Raw genomic sequence first — 26,347 nt, 5'->3', positions numbered from 1 at the left:
TAGCCAAGCCTAATAATTGCTGTTTTTTTTTTTTTAAACCAGGAGAGTTCCACTCATACCATTGGTTATAGCCAATGGCTGGTGACCTTTCATCTACTCTAGCCTATTATTTCCAGATTTATTATAGAAATAGAAGCTTGTTTTAGTCCATCTTCTCAAAATGCCTTTCTAGCTTACCATACCAAGAACATTTTATTGTCAATGCCTTTCTACAATTAAATGAGTGTACTATTAAATCACGTGTTTTTCTGAATTAAAAAGAAGAAAATTTCCTTCAGTGTTCTAATCTGCTAATCAATATCAATTGTTTGGAACTGCATACACATTTTAAACAAGTCAAAATGCTTTATAAATGACACAATTCAGAATAAAATGATAATATTTGCCTATAGAAGAAAATCTGAAGTTATTTAGTGGAGTTGAATTATTAGCAGTACAGAGGGATTGGAGACATTCCTTATGGACCACAAAATGGAATACTGATAAATATTCACCATAGGACCATATACAGAAAGTATGCAGCATTCAGGAAGCAAAGTGATTTTTGGACTGATTGATGACGGAGCCTCTCCTGTTGTTAGTAAGGTAAAATATGAAAGGGCCGGTGATTCTATTTGAATGAATACGTGCAGGGCATTAATATATCTAGTAAAGATCATGGAAGGAGCTTTTATTCATTTATTGCATGAAACCTGTTTTGGCCAAGAAAAGCCAAGATCAAGAGGTCATTTGGAATTTGAGGTAGGTGGAGGATACATGTCTATGAAAGATAAACCCCAAAATGTTAAACAAAAAGAGGAAACATTTAAAGATGATTTTTGCAAATGTCAGTCACTGTGCTAATAAATGTGCATGTTATAGCTCACTTAATCATTGTAGCTACTAAAGACAGTAGGAACAAATATTTTTATTTTTCAAGTACCCGAAGGAAGTATCAAGTTATATTAGCTGTAATATACTCAGGGTCAGGGAGTAAGGAAGTGTTACTGCTACGTCTATCTTAGGACTTGATGATAGGTATAGAAGACATAAACTTTATTTCTATTTTCTTATAAGAATTTCCTCATACACCTTAAATTAAATTTGTAAAAGACAAGCTAACAAAAGATAAACATATATGTTTGATTTAATAAAAATTCATAGACCTTCATGGTGGTGTTCACTAAGAAAATATAGAGTCAAAGCTATGTCAAGAACTTCCAAAGTGCATTGAACAAAACAAAACAACACACATGAAAAACAGTAAGTTGAGAAAAATAAGGACAGCTAATAGTATAACAATCATTATGAAAATACAGAGTAACTACCAGGACCAGTTTGGCAGATTTTTTTTGGCCTCTATCTCTGTGAGAATAATAAAAATATCCATTTTCTTTCTTGTACAAAAGGAGTACCCTTCATACAGAAATATTATTCTGCATTTCAGAACAGGAAAATCAGAGATCCGTCTTTTGTCTGTTGTGTTTCTAACGTATTCTAGCTCAAAATAAAGCCACCTATGTGGCCTGATTCTGTGAGAACTGGAGTCTTTGTGTGTAGACTAGATTCTTATATAGATAAGACCATGAGTCTACACCCGATGAACATGATTTTGCTACACAGCACTGTGTATCCCCTTGCATTTTTTTGTTGTTTTAAGATCTATTTGTTTATGTTTTTTACTTATATAGGTGCTTTGACTGCAGGTATGTTTGCACAACAGAAGAGATTATCACATTATGTTATTGTCGGTTGTGAACCAACATTTTTTGGGACTTTAACTCAGGATCTTTGGCAAAACTGCCAATGCTCTTAACTGCTGAGCTGTCTCTCAAGCCCCAAACTTATGTTAGTCTTAATTCCAAAACATTTTTTTCTTAAAGTTTTATCATTTATTATAACTAGATTTTTCTTTTACTTTTATTTTTTAATCCATGCATTAAACCCCCCCTGGTATGCCCTCCCACAGTTTCTCATCCCATTCTTTTTCCCCTGGTCTCTATGGGTTGATTATTTGTCCTATTGACTATGTCCTTTGTCTTACAGAAGCTTTTCAGTTTCATAAAGTCCTATTTATTAAATGTTGTTCTTAGAGCCAGAGCTATTAGAGTTCTGTTTAGGACTCCGACCCCATGGCAATGAGTTTAAGGCTCATTCCCACTTTCTCTTTTATTAAATTCAATGTATCTGCTTTTATGTTGAGGTCCTTGATCCACTTGAGCTTGATCTTCATGCAAGATGATAAACATGGGTCTATTTTCATTTTTCTACATACAGACCACAAGTTAGGTGAGCCCCACTTATTGAAGATGATTTCATTTTTCCATTGTACGGCTTTGTCTTTTTTGTGAAAAATCAAGTGTTCATAGATGTGTGGGTTTATTTCTGTGTATTCAATTCTACTCCATTGATTGACCTATCTGTCTCTGTACCAATAACATGCAGTTTTTGTCACTATTGCTCTATACTACAGTTTGATGTCAGGGATGATAATTCCCTTGGAATGATTTCCTCAGAACATACAATAAACAGAGTCCCATGATCACTCCTGTGATCACTGTTTCCAAGGGCTTATCAGGATGACCAAAATATCTGAGCCTACTTTCCTGTCCTAGCCCAAAGCCATTTCATTCCTGAAGCCTACTTTTTTGTTCTAGCTTAAGATTTAGATTTCTGCCTGTAATTACTTCTTTATTATAGCCTAAGATTTAGATTTTTGCCTAAAATTACTTCTTTGTTCCAGCCTAATACCAGAGTCCTGCCTGAAGTCCATTTTCTTGTCTTTGGCCAATGTCAGATTCCTGCCAGGCAGCCCTTTTATTGTTAAGAATTGTTTTCGCTATTCTGGTTTTTTTTTTTTTTTTTTTTTTTTTTTTTTTTTTTTTTTTTTTTTTTTATGAAATTCAGAATTGTTCTTTCTACGTCAGTGAAAAACTGTGTTGTAATCTTGAAGGGGATTATGTTGAAGCTGTAGATTGCTTTTGGTAGTTTGACCGTTTCTACTATCTTAGTCCTATCAATTCATAAGCATGAGAGGTTTTTCCATCTTCTGAGATCTTCTTTGAATTGTTTTTTCAGGAATTTCAAGCTCTTGTCATACAGATCTTTCACTTGCTAGGTAAGAGTTACTCCAAGATATTTTATAATATTTGTGGCTATTGTGAAGGGTATTGTTTTTCTAATTTCTTTCTCAGCCTGTTTATCATTTTTATAAAGGAAGGCTACTGATTTGTTTGAGTTAATTTTATTTCCAACCAGTTTGCTAAAGTTGGTTATCAGATTTTTGATAAGTTAAGATTTGAAGATTACTCTTAGAATAGAAAAGATAATATGAGGACTTGAAGAGAAGTACCTAGACAGACATCAGAGAGAATTGTCTACAGCCTCTGGGTTATAAGGAACTTTGCGTGATCACTTATTCTGGTATCTTTACAGCATCAACATCAGTACTTTGTCTCTCAGAATAAAATACATTTGCTTTGTTTGGAATGGATTTATTTTTATTGATATTCATCACCATTGAACTCTATTTTGCAGTAGAACAATCAACTTTTAGTTTCCTATTGGATTTGAAGGAGACAAAATATTTACAATTTTTCCTCATAGTTTATTGTAGTTCGATATAAACTATGTGTATATATGTATGTATGTATTAAATGGCTGTATTTATTCTTATATAGATGTATCTGTATGATATATATAAATCTTTATATATAAATTTGAACAGGTAACCATAAATAAATATGTGCATACATGTATATATCTTAAAATGTGTAGACAAGTAATGAAAACAAAAATAGCAAGAATGAATAAGAACAAGTTCCCACATGCTGACAGCCATAAGACTTCTCGAAACTGATGCTTTATGTGATCATAAAACCACAGGAGGGCAACACATGTGTAGCTTATCTTCAAAGACTTTATTTATTCATAGCTGTTGAATAGTAGCAATAGCTTTTGTTATAACTATATCACATCTGCATTTGGGAATTGAAAAACAATTTTCAAACCTTATGATAAAAATTACCCCAAATTTCCTGTCTTTTGAGGTTAGTAAAGAGATTCTCCAAAAACCATGTTTTTAATCCCCCATCCCTAATTTTCTTTCAGATTGAGAGAAAGATGCAACTATGCTATTTCTTTTGTTGCTATCAAAATGTAAATGTTCTTGCATATTTCTTCTCCATATGATGAAAATATCAAAGTTCTGTATCTTAAATATTGCATTTATAACTTCACAATTGTGATATATTTGGTGAGATTGTAAAATTATCTCACAGACTCCCCGACACTTGTATAATTTAGGCTGAGGACATATTCTGCTCTAAGAGGTCTTGATCTTTGCATACCTGTCAGTTCACTGAATGGCATTGGTTTGGGGATACTGAATTAATGTGTCTGACAGATTTACTGAGTGAGGAACAAATGTCAAGTGACTTGTACCTACATGCCTATTTCAAGAATCCATTAACATTGTTCCTCTCAGCTTTCATCTACAATCCCAAAAGGTCCAACCCAGAGGTGCATGCATTTTTTTTTATGATTTAGTATTAGAATTTAAGAAATAAGATTTCAGACAAGACGAATTCCATTAATTGAAGAAGTCAATAATAATACAGCTATTTGATTTTGAGTTAGTATCCCTTAGATCTTGTGAAACAGATTCCCAAGTATCTCTAAAATATTCTTATTAACTAAAATAAACATGTATTTAATTATTGTGTACTTTAAGTTATTTAAGATTAGATTTGCCTATTTCTTACAAAACACAGCGTCTAGTATGATTAGTAAATGAAAAATTTCATAGTTATTCAATTAATTCAGATATCAAGACCAGAGTATCTAAAGGATTTAGTATATGAAATTTAGAAGGAGTTACTAGAATGGTTCCACCTGCAACAGAAAAACAAAGAAATACTGACTTTTATCTTAATTTTGTTGATTTGGTAACATGACCAATTACTGATAAACCCATGCATGGTTACCAAGAAGATGGACTGATCAATCATAGAGAAGCATGTTTTGTTTTGCAAGAGTCTATTAAATACTGACCTCTTTTCCCTTCGGTAATCAAACACTACACAACTTACCTAATATATAGAACATTAGTTCATGACCTTATTCACTAGAAATTAAGATGAAATTACATCCTATTGAGCATGATAAACAACCATTCTTGTAAATCTGACACAAACTTAATTAGTAGGTGTTTGAAAGTACAATTTATCCTAAACATTTGCCGACAATTCTTTGCTCTCAGATGATAGACCTTACTCTGGATATAAGTCAGAGAATTAAAGAACACAGAGACAGTGTTCAATTAACAAAATCAAAAATAAAAAGGGAAATCTTACTATAAATGTCTTTACTAAACAAAACTGAAAAATCTAGATGATATGGATGGCATTATAGACAGATACAATGTACCAAAGTTAAGTCAAGAGCAGGTAAACTATCTAAACAGTCCCATATCCCCTAAAGAAATAGAAAAAGGCATTCAAAACCTCCCGAACAAAAAGGCAACAGGCCAGATGGCTTTAATATACAATTCAGCAAGACTTTCAAAGAAAAGCTAATACCAACACTCCTCAAACTATTCCATAAGGAACATTACCTAATTCATTCTATGAAGCCACAATTACTCTGGTACTTAAATCATACAAAGACAGAACAAAGAAAATGAAATTCAGACCAAATTTGCTAATGAATATCAATGCAAAAATACTCAATAAAATTCTGGCAAACTGAATCAAAGAACACATCAAACCCATCAAATACCACGATCAAGGAGGCTTCATCTGAGGGATGCAGGAGTGGCTTAATATAAGAAAATCCATTAATGTAATCTACTATATAAACAAACTCAGAAGAGAAAATCATATCTCATTAGATGGTGAAAAAGCATTTGACAAAACACAAAATCCCTTCATGTTAAAAATATTGGAAAGATCAGAAACCCAAGGCCTTTACCTAAACATAATAAAAGCAATATACAGTAAACAACTAGCAAATACCAAATTAAATGGATAGATAGTTGAAGCGATTTTACTAAAATCAGGAACAAGTCAAGGCTGCTCACTCTCTCCTTATCTATTAAATATAGTACTCACAGTTCTATCTAGAGCAATGAGACAACAAACAGAGATTAAGTGGATACAAATTTAAAAAGAAGGCAAGGTATACTATTTGCAAATGATAGGTAACTATACATAAGAGACCTTCAAACATCTCCCAGAAAACTTCTACAGCTGATAAACAACTTCAACAAAGTTGTTGGATAGAAAATTAATTTAAACAAATCAGTAGCCTTCCTTTATTCAAATGATAAATGGGTTGAGAAAGGAGTTAGGGAAACAACACACTTCTTAACAGCCACAAGTAGTATTAAAAAATATCTTGGAGTAACTCTTACCAAGCAAGTGAAAGATTTGTATGACAAGAGCTTGAAATTTCTGAGAAGAGAATTCAAAGAAGAGCTCAGGAAATGGAAAGAACTCCCATGCCCATGAATTGGCAGGATTAACATAGTAAAAATGGCTATCCTACCAAAAGCAATCTAAAGGTTCAACATAATCTCCACCAAGATTCCAACCCACTTTTTCAGAAACATGGAAAGAACAATTCTCAATTTCATATGGAAAACTAAAAAAACCAGGATAGTGAAAATAATTCTTTACAAAAAAAAAAAGATCTCTGGGAAATCACCATCCCTGACCTCAAACTATACTACAGAGCAATCATGATGCAAAGAAATATGTAGCAGTGGAGTGGTGGAGGTGGGGAATCACTAGAAAATCCCAGATGCGAAGGATGCAAGAGACTCCCAGGACCCAATGGAGATTCCAATAGCTGAAATACCCAACAGAGGTGAGATAGAACCTGAAGAGACCACCCCCAATTGATAAGCATGGCATCTAGTTGAGGGAAGGCACCACTTATCCATCTCTAAATTTTTAACCCAGAATTGTTCCTGTTTAAAGAAAACACAGGGATAAAAGTTGGAGCACAGACTGAAGGAAAGGCCATCCAGAGATTGCCACACCTTGGTATCCATCCCATCAATAGACAACAAACCAGAACATTTTTTGCTGATGCCAAGAACTGCTTGCAAACAAAAGCCCAGTAAGAATGTCTGAGGGCTCTGCTAGCACACAGCTAATCATTGGACTGAGCGAAGACCCCAACTGAAGTGATAGGAAAGTTCTGAAGGAAGTGAAGGGAATTGCAACCCTGAAGGAAGAACAACAATATCAAGTAACCAGATCCCTCAGAGCTCCTAGGGACTAAACTACCAACCAAAAAGTATACATAAATGGGTCTATGACTCCTGCTACATATGTAGCAGAGGATTACCTTATCTTATTACATATTACTTATTACATATGTAGCAGAGGATTACTTTATCTTATTACATATTACTCATTACATATGTAGCAGAGGATTACCTTATCTTATTACATATTACTTATCACATATGTAGCAGAGGATTACCTTATCTTATTACATATTACTCATTACATATGTAGCAGAGGATTACCTTATTAGTGGGAGGGGAGGCACTTGGTCTTGTTAATACTTGTTGCCCCAGCTAGGGGGATGCTAGGGTGAGGCAGGAGTGGGTGGGTGGTTGGGGGAGCAGCCTCTTAGAGGTAAAGGGGGGATGGGATGAGCGGTTTGTGGAGGGAAGCCTGGGAAGGAGGACAACATTTAAAAATGTAAATAAAATATTCAATAAAAAATAGATAAAAGAAAAAACAAATATTGAGGTTAGACCAGATTCCAGGGTTCAAAATTGTGAAATGAATGTTACCTCTCATATGATGAGTTAGAAATCGTTTTTAAAGCTGTCTACATACAGGAAAGAGAATTAGTTATATCCTTTTGTTTCATTGTATTTTGTATTGTTTTGCTTGGTTCTTGATGCTGGGGATTGACTACATGTGCATGGATACCTTTAGCAACTACTGTATTCCCTGTCCAGAATGTAATCATCTCTTCCCACAAATGTTTGGGTATATAATGTAAACTATGGCTTGACCTTATTAATAATTGCCTTACTTATTACCCTGAGAATTTTAGAGAATATCATATTCAGTATATCTTAAATTATATTTTTGTAGTATGGACACATATTTTGTGAATTCTCATAGATAGAGTATCTGTGTTCAGTGACCTTTTCTAATGACAATATTAATACAATAATCTGATCTTCATGATGGGTTTCAGTTAATACAGTCCATGAAAGAATTAGAAGCTATCATACACAATTGAACTGGACTTTCTTTCTGGCTTTAGTGTGCATACCTAATGAGTTCTGAAAGACATGACTTATTATTTAGTATAATTTAATTTAAAAGTTCCTATTATACTGAGTGTAGTACAATGAATGTTAATTCAGGTTGATATCGGTGCATCCAATGCTCATTTACTTATATAAGAAGAAACACTTAAAAGGGAGCCATCATTTATATCTTTCCATTACTAATTTTCTAATTCCCATGAGTGTACACAGTTCATGAAGATTTTCAAAGCATTTGTCTCAAAATTCATTTTTTCTACTCATTTTGTTGGCCTAAGTTGAATGGGAAATATTTATCAGTTGAGTTGAGATACCTCATCTCTTATGCTGACACTGCCAGAAGTTATTAATTAGTTGTCTGATTCGGTACAACTCTCTCCTGCTTATTCTGATGTGTCATTGAAACAAACCCATTAAAATGAGTGATGTGTTTTATAATTTCATTAGTGCCATCAATAATGCATTACATTTACATTTTCCTTTTATAAGTTTCTTTGCATGCATGGAAGGGAGCTTCAGTAGAATTGTATGAATTACATTTATAAGATCCAAATAGTTACATATGATGGAAGATAGGCATGAAGATATTATTAACATTATGTTAAACATAATAACTATGAAAACATTTTCAGATAGATAATATTTTAATTACGTCTGACACCTGTAAATGCTATACTGTCACACAGGTTTTATTTATGCAAATATGAAAGTGATTTATTGAGTTAGAGCAATGTTCACCATTATTTTTTCTACAGGAAATCATTTTTATATGGGACTAAAGCAACCCTGTCTATGATCGGTGTAGACTAAAAGATATAAATCTTTGTGATTATAACCTAGAGACTGTATTTATGGAAACTTTCTAAAATATAGTTTTCTACTTTTTTCTACTCGTATTTTCCTGCTCTCTATGTGGATTTTACAAGCTGTGAGTTGGTTTTCAGATTTGTTAATGTGAAGGGTATCAATCAGTAACTGGAAAGGAAAGACATTTGAGGTTGTGGATACATGACACGCTTTGCAAACTATATTTTACTGAATTCCAATTTCTGTGAGATTGCATGGGAACATAAATAGCTCTTGGTTTAAAAGCTTCCATTAAAACCATTGAAATAATTGAAACATTTCAAAGGTGTGAAGCATTTCCAAATGAAAGTGGTACAATAGTAGTTTTGCTCATCTTAGGCATATAGGGTTAATGGTTGAATATGTAAGAAAATTTTAGAATTAAGAAATGCCTAAAAATATAGTTATGGGTCTAAAGCTAGCTTGGGTTTCAGTTTAGCCTTAATCAAATATTCCAATGAAAATGATAATATCCAACCTTTCAGAGTAGAATGCAAATATAGAAATTTGTTATGTAAGCCAGAAGCTAAATAGCTTTTATACACAAAAAAGAAATTGGAAACTATAAGCTACTTCTGAAAGTCACTAAGCAAAATTATACTTGGAATGAAAATGTAAGAGTGTTTGGTTGTCCCCAGTTTGTTTTCCAAGTAATAAAGTAAACAAGGTGAAGATGTATTCCGTTATTATAGTAGAAATAAACTTCGCTAGCTTACATCAGCACCTACTCACGTTGAAAGTTTTCCTTCAAATTAAGATGAAATAGCACTTGTCAATTACATTCATCTAGAATCTCAGTTCCCCAAGTTCTATTCTGATTTGTAGCCAATTTGTGTAGAATTGGATATGAGCGTTTATCTTACATAATATCTTGCTACAAGTTTCCTACTTGAATTACATAGCATATGGAAAATGTGTCTTGCTCCTTGTGGAATTTCTTAAACTGAAGTGAAGATTTCTGTTGACATGGCATGCTTACTGTCATTGTAAAGGCAGGCTGTACATTCTCAATAGTTAGGAAAAGCAACTGTTAGCATACAGTGATCCCATTGTGGTCTGCTTGGAGACATTCATGTGTTGTTTTCTCACATTAAAATTTAATGAAATAACTTGTATTTCTGATACTTTAGACACGAAAGTTCTTTGTGGAGTATATGTTTATTGTTCCACATAATGTGGTGTTGCAACATCTTGCTTACATTTAACTACGTGCTCTCTAGGAGTGAAAATATTTAATAGTGGCATCTGAAAATTTCTCCTAAACTTTTAGATGCTGAAAATTAGTTTGAATGAAGTTAATTATAATTAAACATACAATTAACAAAGCAAAAGGAGAAGGTTAAAAATTATAAATATTATAAAATCTTTTTATGAAAGTAACATACGTTTCATACAAAGGAGTAAGTTTCAAATGAATAAAACAAATCCATTAACTTTATCTTTAAAATGACTTGATTATTAATCAGTTTTTCTTGTAATATTAGCATAAAATGCATGTTTTGTCTGATTGATTATTGATTTCATTAACATTCCTAAGTATACAGGTAATAGGATCACACTCCATTATAAAAGCCCGTTACCATTGCCTATATTATGATAAGAATATCAACTTTTGTGTGGGTTCCATCATGTAGGAGATAATGCATGGGTTTTCCTAAGAAGCTTTATCTCTGTGCTAATTATTCCCAGTAGATAATTTTCTTCCTTTTGTTTTTTTCTCCTTCAGAGATCTCACATTTATTTAACAAAATTATAGTTTGGGAAAGCTCACTTGAGCTTCTTCAATAATTCTTATACTCTTGTTTTAATTTCAAAAACTTTGAAACCGTAAGATAAAAACCATACATATTTCCTGATCCTCTGAACATCTCTCCTCTCTCTTCCAATACCAGATCCTGATCCGTTTTTCCCTCAGCCCTCTCTCTTGCCCACATCCCTGCCTCCCTCTATCTCCTGTGATTATTTTCTTCCTACTCCTAAGTAGGATTGAAGCATCCATATTTTTCTCTTCCTTCTTCATAAGCTTCATATGATTTGTGAGTTTTTTATAGATATTCTGAGCTTTTAGGTTAATATTAACTTATCAGTGAGTACATACCATGTGTGTTCTTTTGTGTCTGAGTTACCTCACTCAGGATGATATTTTCTAGTGCCATTCATTTGCCTGAGAATTTCATGAAGTTTTTTTTTAAGAGCTGAATAATATCCATTGTGTAAATGTACCATGTTTTCTGTATGTAATGGTGGGGGTGCAGAACTGGGGGTAGCCACTAAAAATTTCAAATTTCAGAGAATCAAGAGGTTCCCAGGACCCAACAGGAATGACATTAGCCAAAATACCCAACAAAGGTGAGACAGAACTGTAGAGACCATATCCAGTAGATAGGCATGGCCCCCAATTGAGGGATGGGGCCACCCACACAGCTCAAAAAATTAACCCAGAATTATATGTATCTAAAGGAAATGCAGAGACAAAAAATGGAGCAGAGACTGAAAGGAAGGCCATTCAGAGATCACCACACCTAAGGATCCATCCTACCTGCAGACACCAAGCCCTGACACTATTGCTGATGCCAAGAATTGCTTGCTGACACAAGCCTGGTATAACTGTCCCCTGAGAGGCTCTGCCAGCACCTGACCAATACAGATACAGATACTCACAGCCAATCATAGGAGTGAACCCAGGGACCCCAATAAAAGAGTTGGGGGGAGGACTAAAGGAGCTGAAAATGATTGCAACCTCATAGGAAGAACAACAATATCAACTAACTGGATCCACCATCCCCAGAGCTCACAGGGACCAAACCACCAAGCAAAGAGTATACATGGGTGAATCTATGGCTCCCACTACATATGTAGCAGAAGATTGCCTTATCTGGCATCAATGGGAAAGAAGTCCCTCGGTCCTGTTTAGGCTTGATACTTCAATGTGAGGGGACTCTAGATTGGTAAGACTAGCATAGGGGAGAGCACTCAAATAGAAGCAAAGGGGAGGATGAAAGGATGGGGGAACTTTGGAGGGGAACCAGAAAGGGGGACAGCATTTGAAATATAAATAAATAAAATAATTAGCCAAAACAAGGAAATATGGGAAAAAACCTTATACATATTGAAATTGGGTGAGGTCTCAGTGGTCATCATTTTGTAAAGTAGTCATCTAAGTCCATAACTAGAAAATTGTTTGCTCATGTAAAAATTTAAAATTAAATCCAAGAATGTTTTTCTTGCACTTTTCTATGAAACTGGTGCCAAGTCTGTTTCACAAGGGGCATACTATCCAAGGGTATTGAACTTGGAATTGCTTACCTTCCTTTACGTTTTTGAATGTTGAGTTTTGGTGTTAAAATGGGATTCATTTTATAAAGATATTCCATTATAGTAGACTGTGGATTTAAATGCATTCATCCTCCTCTCTTCTCCTTTCTCATTAACCCTACTCATTCTCTAAGGCAGTTTTCAGTGTCTACTATCAGGTCCTATACATGCATAGAATGAATAGTAGGATATCACACAATCTGGTTAATGAATGGGCTAATGAAAGAAAGAGAAAATTCTCAAAGGATGAAATATAAATGAACAAATACTCAAAACACCAATGGGAAATTCTCCAAGTCTAGCTCACCAAGCAAGAATGTCAGATGTGGCAAATGCTTTTGTTTATATTACAGAATTAAAACATTACTGAATAGAACCACAAATGTATGGAAATAGCCCCAAATTTTGCCTATGGGATTACATGAAATTAAAAGGCTCTGCATGACAAAATAAACTCAAATGCTTATATAATAGGAGAAAACTTTAATAATACTCCAGTTAAGGGGTTAATAACAGACATATGTAATGATCTACAGAAGTTATAGCAGCACATCAACAAGTGAGTCAATGAGCTCCAAAACAACTTTCACAAGAGGAAATATAAAAGGCAAATATATGTTTTTAAAGTGTTAAAAATATGTTTCTTCATTATCTAAATGCAAATTAAATTTTCAGTTTCCATTTCATTCTATTTAAAATGTTTAATATTTTAAAAAAACAAATGACACAAGTTATGGTCAAGATAAAGACAAAAAAAAAGAACTCTTATTAACTATTAGTAGAGACTTAAAGTAGTGGAGTCAACAAATAATATTAAGTAAAGTAATCTAGTTCCCCAAAGACAAACATTGTAGTTGTTATGTCATATGCAGGCCATAACCTGTGAACTACATGTGTCAAGATCAGTGTAAATATGAAAAAGACAAAGCAAGCTAGAAATAGCTTCATGGAACTGTAAGGGGTGGCTTTTAAAGAAGGGAAGAGAGAACATAGAGAAAGATGAAGGAATACAGGGCACGGACAGTACAGCAAAGTGTGCCAGTGCTTGGAAGGAATAATTCAACCAAAAGCAAAGTATTTACGGAAACCACATATGGAAACCTATTACTTTTGTCAGCTAAAAAAATGAAACAAATAACAACAAATGGGGAAAGTATGAGGGGAAAGAAAAATGCTTATATGCTGCTTTGGGGGATATAAATTACTCAAGTCTCGTTGAAAGCCAGTATAAAAATTTAAAAACAAACAAACAAACAAACCAGTGCTGTCATTTAATGTTTGAAAACTAAAAGCATTGAAATAATATTATAATTTAAGGCTCTTGTGTACTCAAAATGAACTTAGTGGGGTCTAGAAGGATACAGAGCTAGTGTGTTTACAGTTTAAAATGAAAGGATTTAAATCTCAGCAGCACAAGTGTAGTAAGTAGCTTCCTACTTTGAACAATGACTGATAAGCATTTAGATAAGTCAAGTTACCAGGACTAAAGTCCTCTTGTGTGGAGAGATTTTATTCCAGCTTGACACAAGCTAGAATCATCTTAGAAGAAAGAATCTTAGTAAAGAAAATGCCTACATAGGATAGGCTTGTAGACAATCTTGTCTATTGTATATTTTCTGGGATGGTTGAAATGGGAAGGCTTATCTCACTGTGGGTGATGCCATGTTGTATTGGTGATCTTTGACACTGTTGGAATGCAGGCTTGAAGCCATGGCAATTAAGATATAAAGCAATATTCTTTCAAGGCCTCTGCTGCAGTTTCTACCATTATATTTCTGACGTGACTTTCTTCAATGATGGACCACGATATAGAAGTGTAAATAAAATAAATTCTTTACTAGCCAAGTTGCTTTAGATTATTGTGCCTTATTACAGCTCTGGAAACTATAAGACACTTCCCATGTTAACTGTAGTAAGGTTTAACAGAGGATCAAAATTCTCTACATGAAGTGTAAGGCAGCAACATTGTAATATATCCTTGGAGTAAATGGCCCAAGAAATAGAATAGGAATAAGAAGATATGGCCAGTATTAGAGAACATCTTGCCATGCCCAGAAATGATGATTTTCGGGATTTTTAGGAGGATAGGTAGGTTCCTATGCCTGGTAACTGCCACAAATACATATTTGGAGGTTCTGAACCCGAGAAAGAGAATCAGGGGAAAAACAGGAATTAGCAATCTAGTACATTTTCATTAAGGACTAGATGCCAGAGAGAGTACAAATAAAGCCGTCTCCATGGCTTCTCCAACTCAACTCTTATAAATTTGTGACTTTGTACTTTTCTGGCTAAGTGGCCTTTTGTTCTCAGTATTGGTTTAAAAGTAAAATCTATCTCCCTTTCTCATAGATTTAGGAACCTACATTCGATTTCTCTTACAGTCAGTTTAGTGTCTTTCTCTGGTTATAGCAGGCCTATGGTTACAGCTCATTATAGTCTCATTCCTCTGTCATACAAAATTACAACTTCATGCAACCTAAAACAGTTTGCAATGTCATCGTTGCAGGTTTTCATTTTCTTACACATATCTTTGCCTGAACAGAATGCTAACTACATTACTTCTAACATTTTAATTCATTCATTGAGGCTGGTAACCACCATCATCCTTAAAGATATAGGTCAAATATTGTTTCTTAGGAACCTTTGTATGAGTGTTCCCTATAGCAATCCTTCACATTTTACCACCAGAATTTACATCTCTTCTATGAAAACCAGACAAGCATATTTTAATTATTTATTTATATAACTCTCTGATAAGAACAAGAAATTTCAGCTAATTCAATTGCGTTGGGTTTTGGGGTAAAGTATGTAAAAGATTGTAGCTCTATGCCCAAATACCTCTGTCTCTCAATTAATGAATGAATAACTGTTAGAATTTACCATACTCAATTCCTTTATCTAAAATATCTGGCTAAGTTACAAGACAGTGCTTAATTATACATTTCAAAGCTGTAAAGAGATGTTCTAGAGGTCAAGAACATGCAAAAGAAAGGAGAATAATAATTCCATTATTCATGTTCAACACTTATTCACTAACAATCAACTTGAATCTTCATGTACTAACTATAAATCCAGGGTCCTATGTCCATTCCAATTATTTTCAACCAAATTCTATAAGTAATATTTTATTTGCAGATGGAGTTATGTTTGCTTTGTTAAAAATATTATGGAAAAATTTTGAGATATTTCTATTTCTTTTAAAAAAGGAGTCCTAGTTTCAGGTATGTTGCTGCAATAAAATATTCTGATAAAACGCAATACTGGAAAGAAAGAGTTTATGTCACAATTCCTGGTTAAAATCCATCACTGATTCACCACAGCAACATGAAATTTAAGTACTTAAATTTAGAATATGCTGACTCTCACTGAGGGCTGGGCGTTCCCATGCTAGAACACATAATTGAAACATAGACATGCCCACAGACCAGCCTGGATTAGGTAACCCTTCCTGAGACTCTCTTCTCAGGTGACTCTACATTGTAGAAAGTTTACTGGAAAAACTGAGCACTTCCAGAGGGATGCCATGAATATATACTGCAGCAAAACATTGTCTAGCCCAGTGTGTTGATCAAATGAGGCCAAATAACTCTCTGTCGTAGGTTCTGGCTATACCAATTCTCCCTTTGATTTTTGAAATGCAGAGATTTATTCTACCATAGCAAATCATTTTCTAGGATATACTGTAGTACCATTTAGCAACTCTATCCCCCATGTTTTCTGGTACTTAGATTGAGACCTTTTGTAAGTATCTCACTCACAAACACCTTTATGTTATGCCATAGCGTTGTTTGCTTCAATCAGGAAGTACTCACTACCTGGTGACCTCTGATCCTACCAAAGAACTGTATGTCTATGCATTCATTCATTATGAGTTGAAAAATGATAATGCTGTACTTTTGCAAATTTTTTTATTTTATTTTATTTTTTGGCAGACATTATTGCTTTCTGGCACTATTCCTGAGAAGGCTTTGATATGGAAATACAGTTATGTATAAAACATTTACATATTCCATATTTCTTTTAGAAACATCCTGTACCATCTTGATGAGAAGACAAGCCAGTTTTCCATCGTTAAGGAGGCTTGGGAGCACTGCAATCCACAGACATCAAATGAGACTTTGCAAGAGGCCCTGTCCAATGTTCTGAATAGCATTAATTCAGCTCTTATTTCCTTCAAAGCAGGATTGGATGTGTTTGAGAGTGTCTTACTTGGAAAGAACTGAAAAAAGTGTTCAGAATTTTTCAAAGTTTGTTTACAATTGTAACAGGAAAATCTCGAATTTGACCAGATGTTTGTCTGTGTTGCTGGGGTTTTTGTTGTTGTTGTTGTCACTGAAGACCTCCCTGAAGTTTAAAGCTATTATACAGCATATTTTTTAATGTACATAAGAAAGAACATTTTGTACTTTTAAAATATTTTCTTATAACTCCACTGGAGTATGTAACAACAATTTCTGAAATAATACTTAAGATTTATCTATTACAGAAAACTATGCCATATTTTTAGAAATAAAATGGTTGGGGGGAGGTTAAGATATTCTTGGCATTTTCACTACTGTGGACAGAATGTGGAGGAATGCCCGTATTCTCCTGGACGAAACCTCCAGGGACTTTATGTTAGACATGGAGACCTAATAAGGTTTCAGATAATTTTGCAAGTATCTGTTCAATATGAAGACATGATGCATTCTGAATGAGTGATTGATGCCCCAAACCACTTGGAACGTTTCTATTTTATAAAATGAAATCTGTCTTCTTAACACAACCAGATGTAGTAATGCACTGGTTATGAAATTGTATTTTGTAAGTAATAATGAAAAAAAGAGAGCCATAAACATTCCAAGGAGAAAATTCCCAAGAAACTAGATGGAGCAATTTAAATGCAAATTCTTCCTGAAGTGACAAGTTTTGAAACCCTTAAACTGCCTCAGTTGATGCTACATGAACTTCAGCAGTGATGTTCACTGACAAGGGAGAGAACATTTCCTACTTTCTGTGGTTTCTGACAGAATTACAGAAACAGTGACTGTGCTAAAGGAGTACACACACAGCTGCCCCTCCTTCCTTCTTCCTCACAACCTCTTGCACTATAGTGGCTTTAACAGAACACTATATATAACTCTGATGGAAAAATGGCAAAGTTTGTCTTTGAAAATCCAAAATATTACCAAATACAACTAAGTGTTATTTTATACAACTGGCAAAATAAACCCTATTATAAAACATTTGTTTTGTCAACAAATGCTCTAAATTCAGGAAGAAAAATTAACATCTCTCTTTGTTATCGTTTAGTGGCAAAGCTCAAAACAGAAAATAGGCAGGCCACTTATGCTATCAAAAGTTGAAGTGCTTTAGGGCCTATTCTCCCACAGTTCTCTCATGTAGGTGAGGGACTTTGTATCTTGGTTTTGTTATCCAGTAGCTCCAGAATCCTTAGTCCCTCCAAACTAGAAGAAGATTCTGCTTGGTTGTGGAGAAGTAAAACTTGTATCCTACCTTTTTACAACAGATTTGTTAAAAAAAAAATTATTGAGTAATACAGTTTCCCTTCGGAAATAGATCATCATAATAGTTCTTATAATAGTCCCTAACTATTTCAATCCTAAAACAATTGACATTGCCATCCTGTGGCCTTCCCTGTTTATCTAAATCTTTTTAATTTCTTTAGGATGAACATGAAAGTAAGGTTAGTTAAAAAAGAAAGCTAGAGTCAAGGAAAATAAATTGATCATCATTGGCTAAATGACTGACAAAGGTCATCTCCCACCATTTGTAATAATTGTTTTCTCAAAGCAGTGAACTGAGGGAATTAATTATATAATTCAAGCAGAAGCACATGTTTATCTGAAGTGCCTATGTACAAACATTTTCATACCTTGTAATAAAATAACTTGTAATGCTTTAATGCATGTATTTAATATAATGATTTTAACTGTACTTGCTTGAGAATATTCTGCCACACTGCTGAATGTGAATAGGAATGTACTAAGAGGGTTTGGCACTGCCTATCCAACACTGCTTCTTCTCCATTATCTGCAGAGATCAGCAGAATAAAGGGAGTCAGAATACCCATACTGTAAGAGAGTCAAATCCTATGTCAAAGGGTGTTTAATATGGAATCAAAGGTTATGCAGTTTGTTGTGTGGAATTGAATTTGGTAGATTATCATCTTAGATCAAATCTCTACATTGTTTTAGTACAACAATTCAAAAAACTATTGAGGACAGAAAACCACCATCTAGGATTGTAGAAAGACTATGTACATAGGTAAATCATTTACATGTGAGACCTGTATTTCTTCCTTTTAAATTTATTATATTTGTTCACTAAAACTCAGTTAACTCCTGGCTAGCATATTCTGTTAGATCATTTAAAAGATCATAAAAAGTGATTAAGTTATATTTAAAACAGATGTTCATAAATCCTAAAGATGATGCTTCACATTTTGATTTTACTTAGATATCTTTTGATATCTTACAACATTGTATCATAGCTCTGACATGCTTGTCTTAAAACATTTTCAGATGCATAGCATGTTAACTTTTTTCAGAACTCTTTAGTAGATATCATCCTGAACCAGGTAGTGACAAGTGGTGGGCGAATCAGTAGTACATTCAAACTGATACCAAGACATCTAGGAATCAAGTATTTCTCAAAGTACTTCATATAGAACTATTCCCAGGAGGTAGTAAGTCATAAAAAATTCATCTAAAAAAATGCTGTGAGTCCATATCTAGGCTGGACATATGGGTATTTTACTTCTTATCTGAGAGACAAAATAGAGCTTGTCAGTTAAGACCAAGGCCAAGGATTTTGCCTTTAATCATAAAATCATCACTATCTAAAGCATAAGTGGTACCTGAGCAAGATGAATGTAAAGTGTGTACATAAGCATATGTTCAGAGAATAGCTAGAGCCACCTAGATTTTCAGGTTCTCAATATTCTTGGCAAGTGTATACTGTTCTCTTTCCAAGAAGACAGAATTATAGATGACCTTTCCAGCAAATTAGTTGAAACTAGCCACCTAGTCAGATGCTGTTTTGAGCTGGGAAGATGATTTTAATGCCAGACAAGCTCATGCTTTGGATATACTTGACAAAATGTTCACAGAAAATCAGGGCAAAGAGTACAAAGTTTGAAGAATGACTCTATATGACACCAGAAGATAGGAAGGAGAATGTTGAAGAAAATATAACAGAAGGACCTGTTACCTAGAAACAACAACAGTATTTGTTTGAAATGTGAAATCTGAGGAAAGAGAATTTAGAATATTTATTCTCAGATTTAATAACATCTAGTTTAGTGATTTCTAATCTATATTAATCATACATCCTGATAAAAAATCGTTTTGAAACTCATTAAAATAACAAAAAAGAAAGTCACATTAATGATAAATTCCAAAAATTTTTCAAAATGCCATCATTAAAACTGCAAACAAGGGGATGGAGATATGGTTCAGCAGATAGGAACAATTGCAACTCAGTCATGAAGACTTGAATTCAGTTCCCAGCACCTGTCAGAAAGCTCATAAATGCTTGCAGTAAGGGACCCAATTCCCTGCTCCTAGACATCACATATACACATTCACACATTAATAAAAATAAACCTCAAACAAAATATAGTAAATACAAAAGATGACCTGTTTTATCTGTAAAAGACTGGTAGGATGTAACTGACATTTATGCCAGCTACTGCAGGCACTTGACTAAACATGGCTTACTTTTTCCCCCTAGTTGACTGTATACAGCAACTGATTTAATAAGGAAGAAACCATGTTTACTGAGACATCTTCAGAGTTTTCAGATTAATAATAATAAATATTTTGTTGTTTATTTCTTCTCAGAGGAAGCCAGTAATGTCACCATGGCCTTCTTTACACCTCGTGCTAAGGAGAACACAAGTGTTTCTAGTTGAAAAAATAATATGATGTAACATTTTGAGGTAACTTTATACATACAACAAGCCTCAGTTAAGTCATCAACAACCTTGAAAAGGAGCCACGTCATCTGCAAAATACCTATAAAGCAACATACATAATCTTCAAAGGCTATAACCCAACTAAAATGGTATATATGTGTAAGTTTGAAACATCAAAAAAAATGAAAGCTAATCAGATATACTATCAGGACAACTAGGCTTCAAGTTGTGAAACAAGGCAGAATCCACTAACCTCATAATTTTCTATCCCAAATGTTTGTACAATTCATTTAGAAAACAACAGGTGCATTGATTCAAGAAGAAAGCTATATATCAGACTTTAAACCTCAACTTAAGTAATTACATAGCATGTCAGAATTTTGTTTGCTAGAAAGATAAGCTATGCTTTCAAACTCAAAAAAAAAAATAAAATATCTGTTACAATTTTATTAGTTGCAAATCAGGATATTGCCTGATTAAAAAAATAAATTATTTGCAGAATAAATTGGTAGATGTATCCACTAATGTTCTCCAGAGACACTCAGTAGTACATGTAATTAATTCCTGAAATAATTAAGCACTCCTTGAAGATTACATATTTCTATCTCTTTGGTTTAACATGTTACTGAAATATGCCTTGGCCACACATTTTCTTAATAGAAAGGAAATACTTTAAACTGCCAATACATATGCTGAGGAGAAGGGAAATGGTTTTGCACATTCCAATATATTACTTTCCAATGTGTTGCTCTGCAGGACTGGGAATTTATCCTAGGCATGGGAGAACAAGTATTTACTGAGCTATGCATTTAAAATCAGAACTCTTGCATGACTTTAAACTGCTATCCTAAAATATAGCTCATTAGAGTTTGCCATTCTGAAGTCTAAAAGAGTGTTGAAGTACCCTATCAAGTGTGAATACCCTTTAGTTGAACAGAATTGTTTTATGAGATTTTGAATTTGAAGTGATATAAATGTGAAAAATTGCAGACCATAATGCAGAATGTTGATGGTCACCACCATGTCCACTCAGAAATATATTTTATTTTCTTTCTGGGTACACTTTAGAAATGGTATTAGACATTCCCTTTCTTTCCTTTCTTTCTTTCTTTCTTTCTTTCTTTCTTTCTTTCTTTCTTTCTTTCTTTCTTTCTTTCTTTTTGTTTTTAAATTTATTTTTTTTCCGAGACAGGATTTCTCTGTCTAGCCCTGGCTGTCCTGGAACTCACCATGTAGACCAGGCTGGCCTTGAACTCAGAAATCCACCTGCCTCTGCCTCTCAAGTGCTGGGATTAAAGGCGTGCGTGCACCACCACTGCCTGGCAAAGCATTCTCTTTCTTTTCTCCCCTTTTCCATCAGGGGAGAGTGAGAATGCATTCCCTTTTTGAAGAAGTGGTTTTGAGACCCATCTATTCAACATAAATTTATCTGTTAAGTACCTAGAGGTTTCATTACATAATACCTTTACATTGTTCCCCAAAGAGGTGCACTAAAAGTGCCTTTAGCTTAGAGGCTGTCAAGAATCCACAACATGGCTTGCTGTGACTGACATGTTTCATAAAGGCGTATATAATCTAAAATTCAAAGTGGATAAAAAATTTAAGAGTAAACAACAAAACTGAGGCAGATTTAGGGACTCCCATTGTAATTTTTCTGGTTATATTATGTGTTTAGATATACAGTTTTAAAGCTTACAATAAACAAAATAGTTATATTAAGGTTTTAAGCCAAAATGTACTCAGAAAAGCCAAAGACATGAATGACTACTCTAATTTGTTACATTCAGGATTTAGTCAAGAATTAGAACACATCCTATTGACTGACTTCCTTCACTCAAAGAAAACATTCATGACTGTGCACAGAACCTAACAGTATTCTGTCTTGTCCCTTTCATAGCCTAAGCCAATAAGCACTGAGGTAGCTTTTCTCAGAGTAAAACGTATTTTATTCTCCAGGGGCTAATGTGCACCACTTCAGTCACCAAAAGACTACACAGGTGGCTGCCCAATGCCATATGTCATGCACCCTAGTTTTATAAGCTCAATAGATTAGTATGCAATCATTATTATGAATGATTTCCTATAGAAAAGTTGACATTGGTGTTCAGTTCTAATTAAAGTGTAGACTTGGTATCTGTACAGAACTTAACTGAAGAAACTGAGTCAGAATCCTTATTTTAATAAACTACGTATATTTTTCAATCAAAATGTGTAATTATTTAAATATCTATACTCTTCAGTAATTATAACTTTATAGATCAAGGGACCTAAATTCAAAATGTGGTCTGAATGAGATAGTTATTAGCTGGGTTTCACCATTGTGATTTCTTACATATTGAATAATATATTTTTAAGTATACACAGTGGAATTATATTAAGAATAATGTTTTTATTTGTTTTTTATAAAGATGTGTGATTGGACATTACTCTGGAAGTTAGAACAAAATATAACTAATAAGGATGATTTTCTCTGTTTAAAAAAAAAAAACAAATATATAACCAAACAAAATATTTGACTACACCATTATGACTTCTCTGCAGGAAGCAAAACACCCAAACAGTTAAATGTAGCTCACAGAATTATATTCCAAGGATGTTATAAATAATTCCATTCAGTAGCAAAGCCCAATTCTATTAGGTGAATGAATGTTTACACTGCAAACAAAAGGGGTTAGTGGTGAATATATTCCACATATTTTAACTTGCTATTTGGAAAAGTATTCAGATGAAGAAGCTTCCAAGGGCACATTCTAATGTTTCAGTTTGATTTTAGACACACTCAGAAAATTGCGTGACATTTTGATAACACTTTTTTATGTGGGCTTCCAATGTTCATATATACAGGAGTTTAATATTTTAGCTTTGTTTGCAATAAAATATTTAAATTGAAAATTTTTATAAAAATTATTTTTTCCAGTGCTATAATATAAAAAATATATTTGTAGAGTTATAAATAAAATAGAGCAGAATAAAATTTATAGAATCATTGGGCAAATTTAAAGGGTAACTTTACCAAATAAATGTGCTTTAATAACAATCACCTTTGAAAGAGGTATGTTCATTAATAAATTGCACTGAACTATCTTAGTGTTACCTTTTGTACAAGAAAACTTTATTGTTATTGATGTGACTTTGATTGTTCAAGTCATTGTGGTCTTCCTTAATTTTTAATGACATAAGTTTATAGGTATTTGTCTGTATTTTCCAATTGCTATATATGGCCAAAACATTGTTTTAGCATGTTCCCCAAGTGTGACTGCAATTCAGTGGATAACCATTCTGTGCTACTTCAAATGATTCAATATGAAGTTTTTGGTGTTGTTGAGAGTGATAAAACTGGATAGAGTTAACAAATCCATTAAGAATGAGTGATTATTTTATACTTTACTTGCTTTAAATATTTGCACATAATTGAAAACAGTACCATGAATAAAAACATCTTTAAAATAACATCTTTTGAATCATAAATGGTTACTTTTAAAGTGTCAATTTTAAGTGTATTAAATACAGGTGAAAAAACGATTCTGTGTGCTTTTGTTATGAATGTACAGTATTTTTAAATATATTCATGTTAGTTTTTCATGATTTATTAATGAAATATATCTTCATAATGTTTACCCCACCAAAACAGATGTCCTTTAGACACTTATTTAGGTAATCTTGTTTAGGGATTTTCATCAATTGCTTTCCATGCTTTGCTTGAATTTTGTGTTTTCATATTATACCATTCAGGTCTCCAATGTAAGATGCATTCTATCATCAAGTAAGAGCATCTGTATCCATTCCAATGCTAATAAGTTTTGTTTCCTCAAATAGCACTTTGGAAAGTGCTACAAGTTCCATCGATTTATTCAGTTATTTTGTAAATATGCACCAGGGACTGTTCTAGCCAAATATTTTAAAGATGTCCAATACAATGTGCCCTTATAGCTCCTCAGTTTAAAAGTATGTAAAATACTAGTTTCACATTAATGAGAATATTAGAGTCAGCTATGTTAGTGTAGATTATTGAAAACTGAGCAAAGCATACATAGGTGAAAGGCAACATGGCTGCCTAACCAGCCTGCTATGTGTTTCTTTAAGGAAAAATTTTCTTTATCTGGTATTCTGCTGCACAGTAGCTATTATTTTATAGGGTGTAACACTCTGGCTACATGGATGATGTTAATGATATGTTTATACCTTTAATGTAGCTTGCACAATAGGTTTTATCATTTCACTCCATCCAATAGATGACAAAACTGAGAGTTACAGAAAATAATAATACAAAGCAGTGAAAATGCACAAATAAAAATTTTTAAAATATCAACTCTGTAAGATTACAGTTTCCCAAACTTTGAATGTAAAAGAATTTTAGATATTTATCTAAAGCCTATTCAGGTGTTTTATGTTCTTTAATCTAATTGTGTGGTGGATTAAATTTTCTTATTTACATATATTAAACTGTCCCTTAATCTCTAGGATAAAGCTAACTTAATCAAGCCAACTTAATATTTTGATTGTTCTTGAATTCTATTTACAAATATTAGAAAATTCTGAGTCTATATTCATCAATAATATTGATTAACCTATAATTTTCCTTTTCTTGGATCTTTGTCTGGTTTTGAATCTTTGGATTTTTGTCTGGTTTATCCTTTCATTGTCGATTTTATCGACTAATATGACAGATATTAGTGGTAGCTCTTTTTTGAAGTTCTGTTGAAATTCTGTTCTGAATAAATCAGGCCCAGAACTTTTCTTAGTTGGGGGATTACTTCTAAATTTCTTCATCTATCTTATTGAATATTATGTGTTTATTTAAATTTCTTATTTCAAACGTAGATGCAAAGAGGAAAGATAAAAGACAAATATATTCTTATCCACAGATGTTGATTCTATATATAAATAATCCCAAAGATGCCACCAGAACATTTCTGCAAGTGAGAAACTCATTCATCAAAGTTGCAACATACAAACATAGCATGCAAAGATCATTAGTCACACGCTACTTGCTCCACTTCTAGCAGCCCCCTTTTTGAGAACCATAATAGTTTAGATACATGCCACAACTCCAGCTATCTCAGAGACCAAAGACTTGTTCCTCTTCAGGGGTCTACTAGACCTACACTAGCAACTCTGCCCACTTCCATGACCTCCCTGAGGAACATGAATCCTAAAACTGCCTTTGATTACCCACCCCCATTCTAGTTCCTACTCTTCAGGAAGGGATTAAGATTAGCATTGCCAACTCCATCAGCACCTATTGCTTGGAATAAAGAAAAAAATTTCTGAGGACTATCTCTAGATTACATGACTCATTGACTAGGAGAATTTTCTAACTCTGTAGATGGTCTGGTTTGGGGATTGCAAAACCCACCTTGAACTAATCTAAGATTAATTATAGACATTCAAAAATCAACACTGAATTACCCAAAGAACAAACCCTACATTTAAAAGAGCTGATCAATATTGAAGCAACAGGAAACAGAGCTTTAAAAACAAATTCAACAAAAGAGACATAAAATTTCCATATTAAGAATCACCAACGAAAAGTTAATATCCAGATATGTAGGTCTTGTCTTAGGGTTTTATTGCTATGAAGAGACATCCTAACCACACCAACTCTTATTGAGGAAAACATTTTCATGGGGCTGTCTTAGGTTTATTCCATTGTCATCATGACTGGAAGCATGGCAGCATGCACTTAGACATGGTACTGTAGAAATAGCTTAGAATTCTATATCTGAATCATCAGGCCGAAGGAAGAAAGAATGACACTTGCCCTGGCTTGAGCTTCTGAATTCTCAAAACAAGTGACAGATTTCTTCCGACAAGGACACACATATCAACACCACACCTCCTAGTAGTGCCACTCCCTCTGGGCATATGGGGATCATTTTCATTCAAAGTACCACAAATCCCATGTCAATGCAGAAAGAGGAATAAGCAATAGAAAAGTCTCTGTAAAAAATTCATATTCCCATAGTAATTTCTTCCAAAAAAAAATGACT

At 33.6% G+C, this 26,347-nt stretch overlaps 1 protein-coding gene across 1 annotated transcript in view; it reads left to right on the top strand.

Annotated features, from left to right (window-relative positions):
• The window catches only part of Naaladl2 (N-acetylated alpha-linked acidic dipeptidase like 2), an 808,912-nt gene extending 785,105 nt beyond the window's left edge, over positions 1-23,807 (top strand). Inside the window, 1 exon segment of the mRNA XM_034499893.2 lies at positions 16,464-23,807. Coding sequence (XP_034355784.2) covers positions 16,464-16,662 — 199 coding nt within the window. The 3' untranslated portion in view covers positions 16,663-23,807.
• Positions 23,808-26,347: the final 2,540 nt, after the last annotated feature.

This window comes from Arvicanthis niloticus, chromosome 4 (genome assembly GCF_011762505.2).
Source record: "Arvicanthis niloticus isolate mArvNil1 chromosome 4, mArvNil1.pat.X, whole genome shotgun sequence".
NCBI lineage: Eukaryota > Metazoa > Chordata > Mammalia > Rodentia > Muridae > Arvicanthis > Arvicanthis niloticus.
This window is presented reverse-complemented; position numbering and strand designations above follow the sequence as displayed.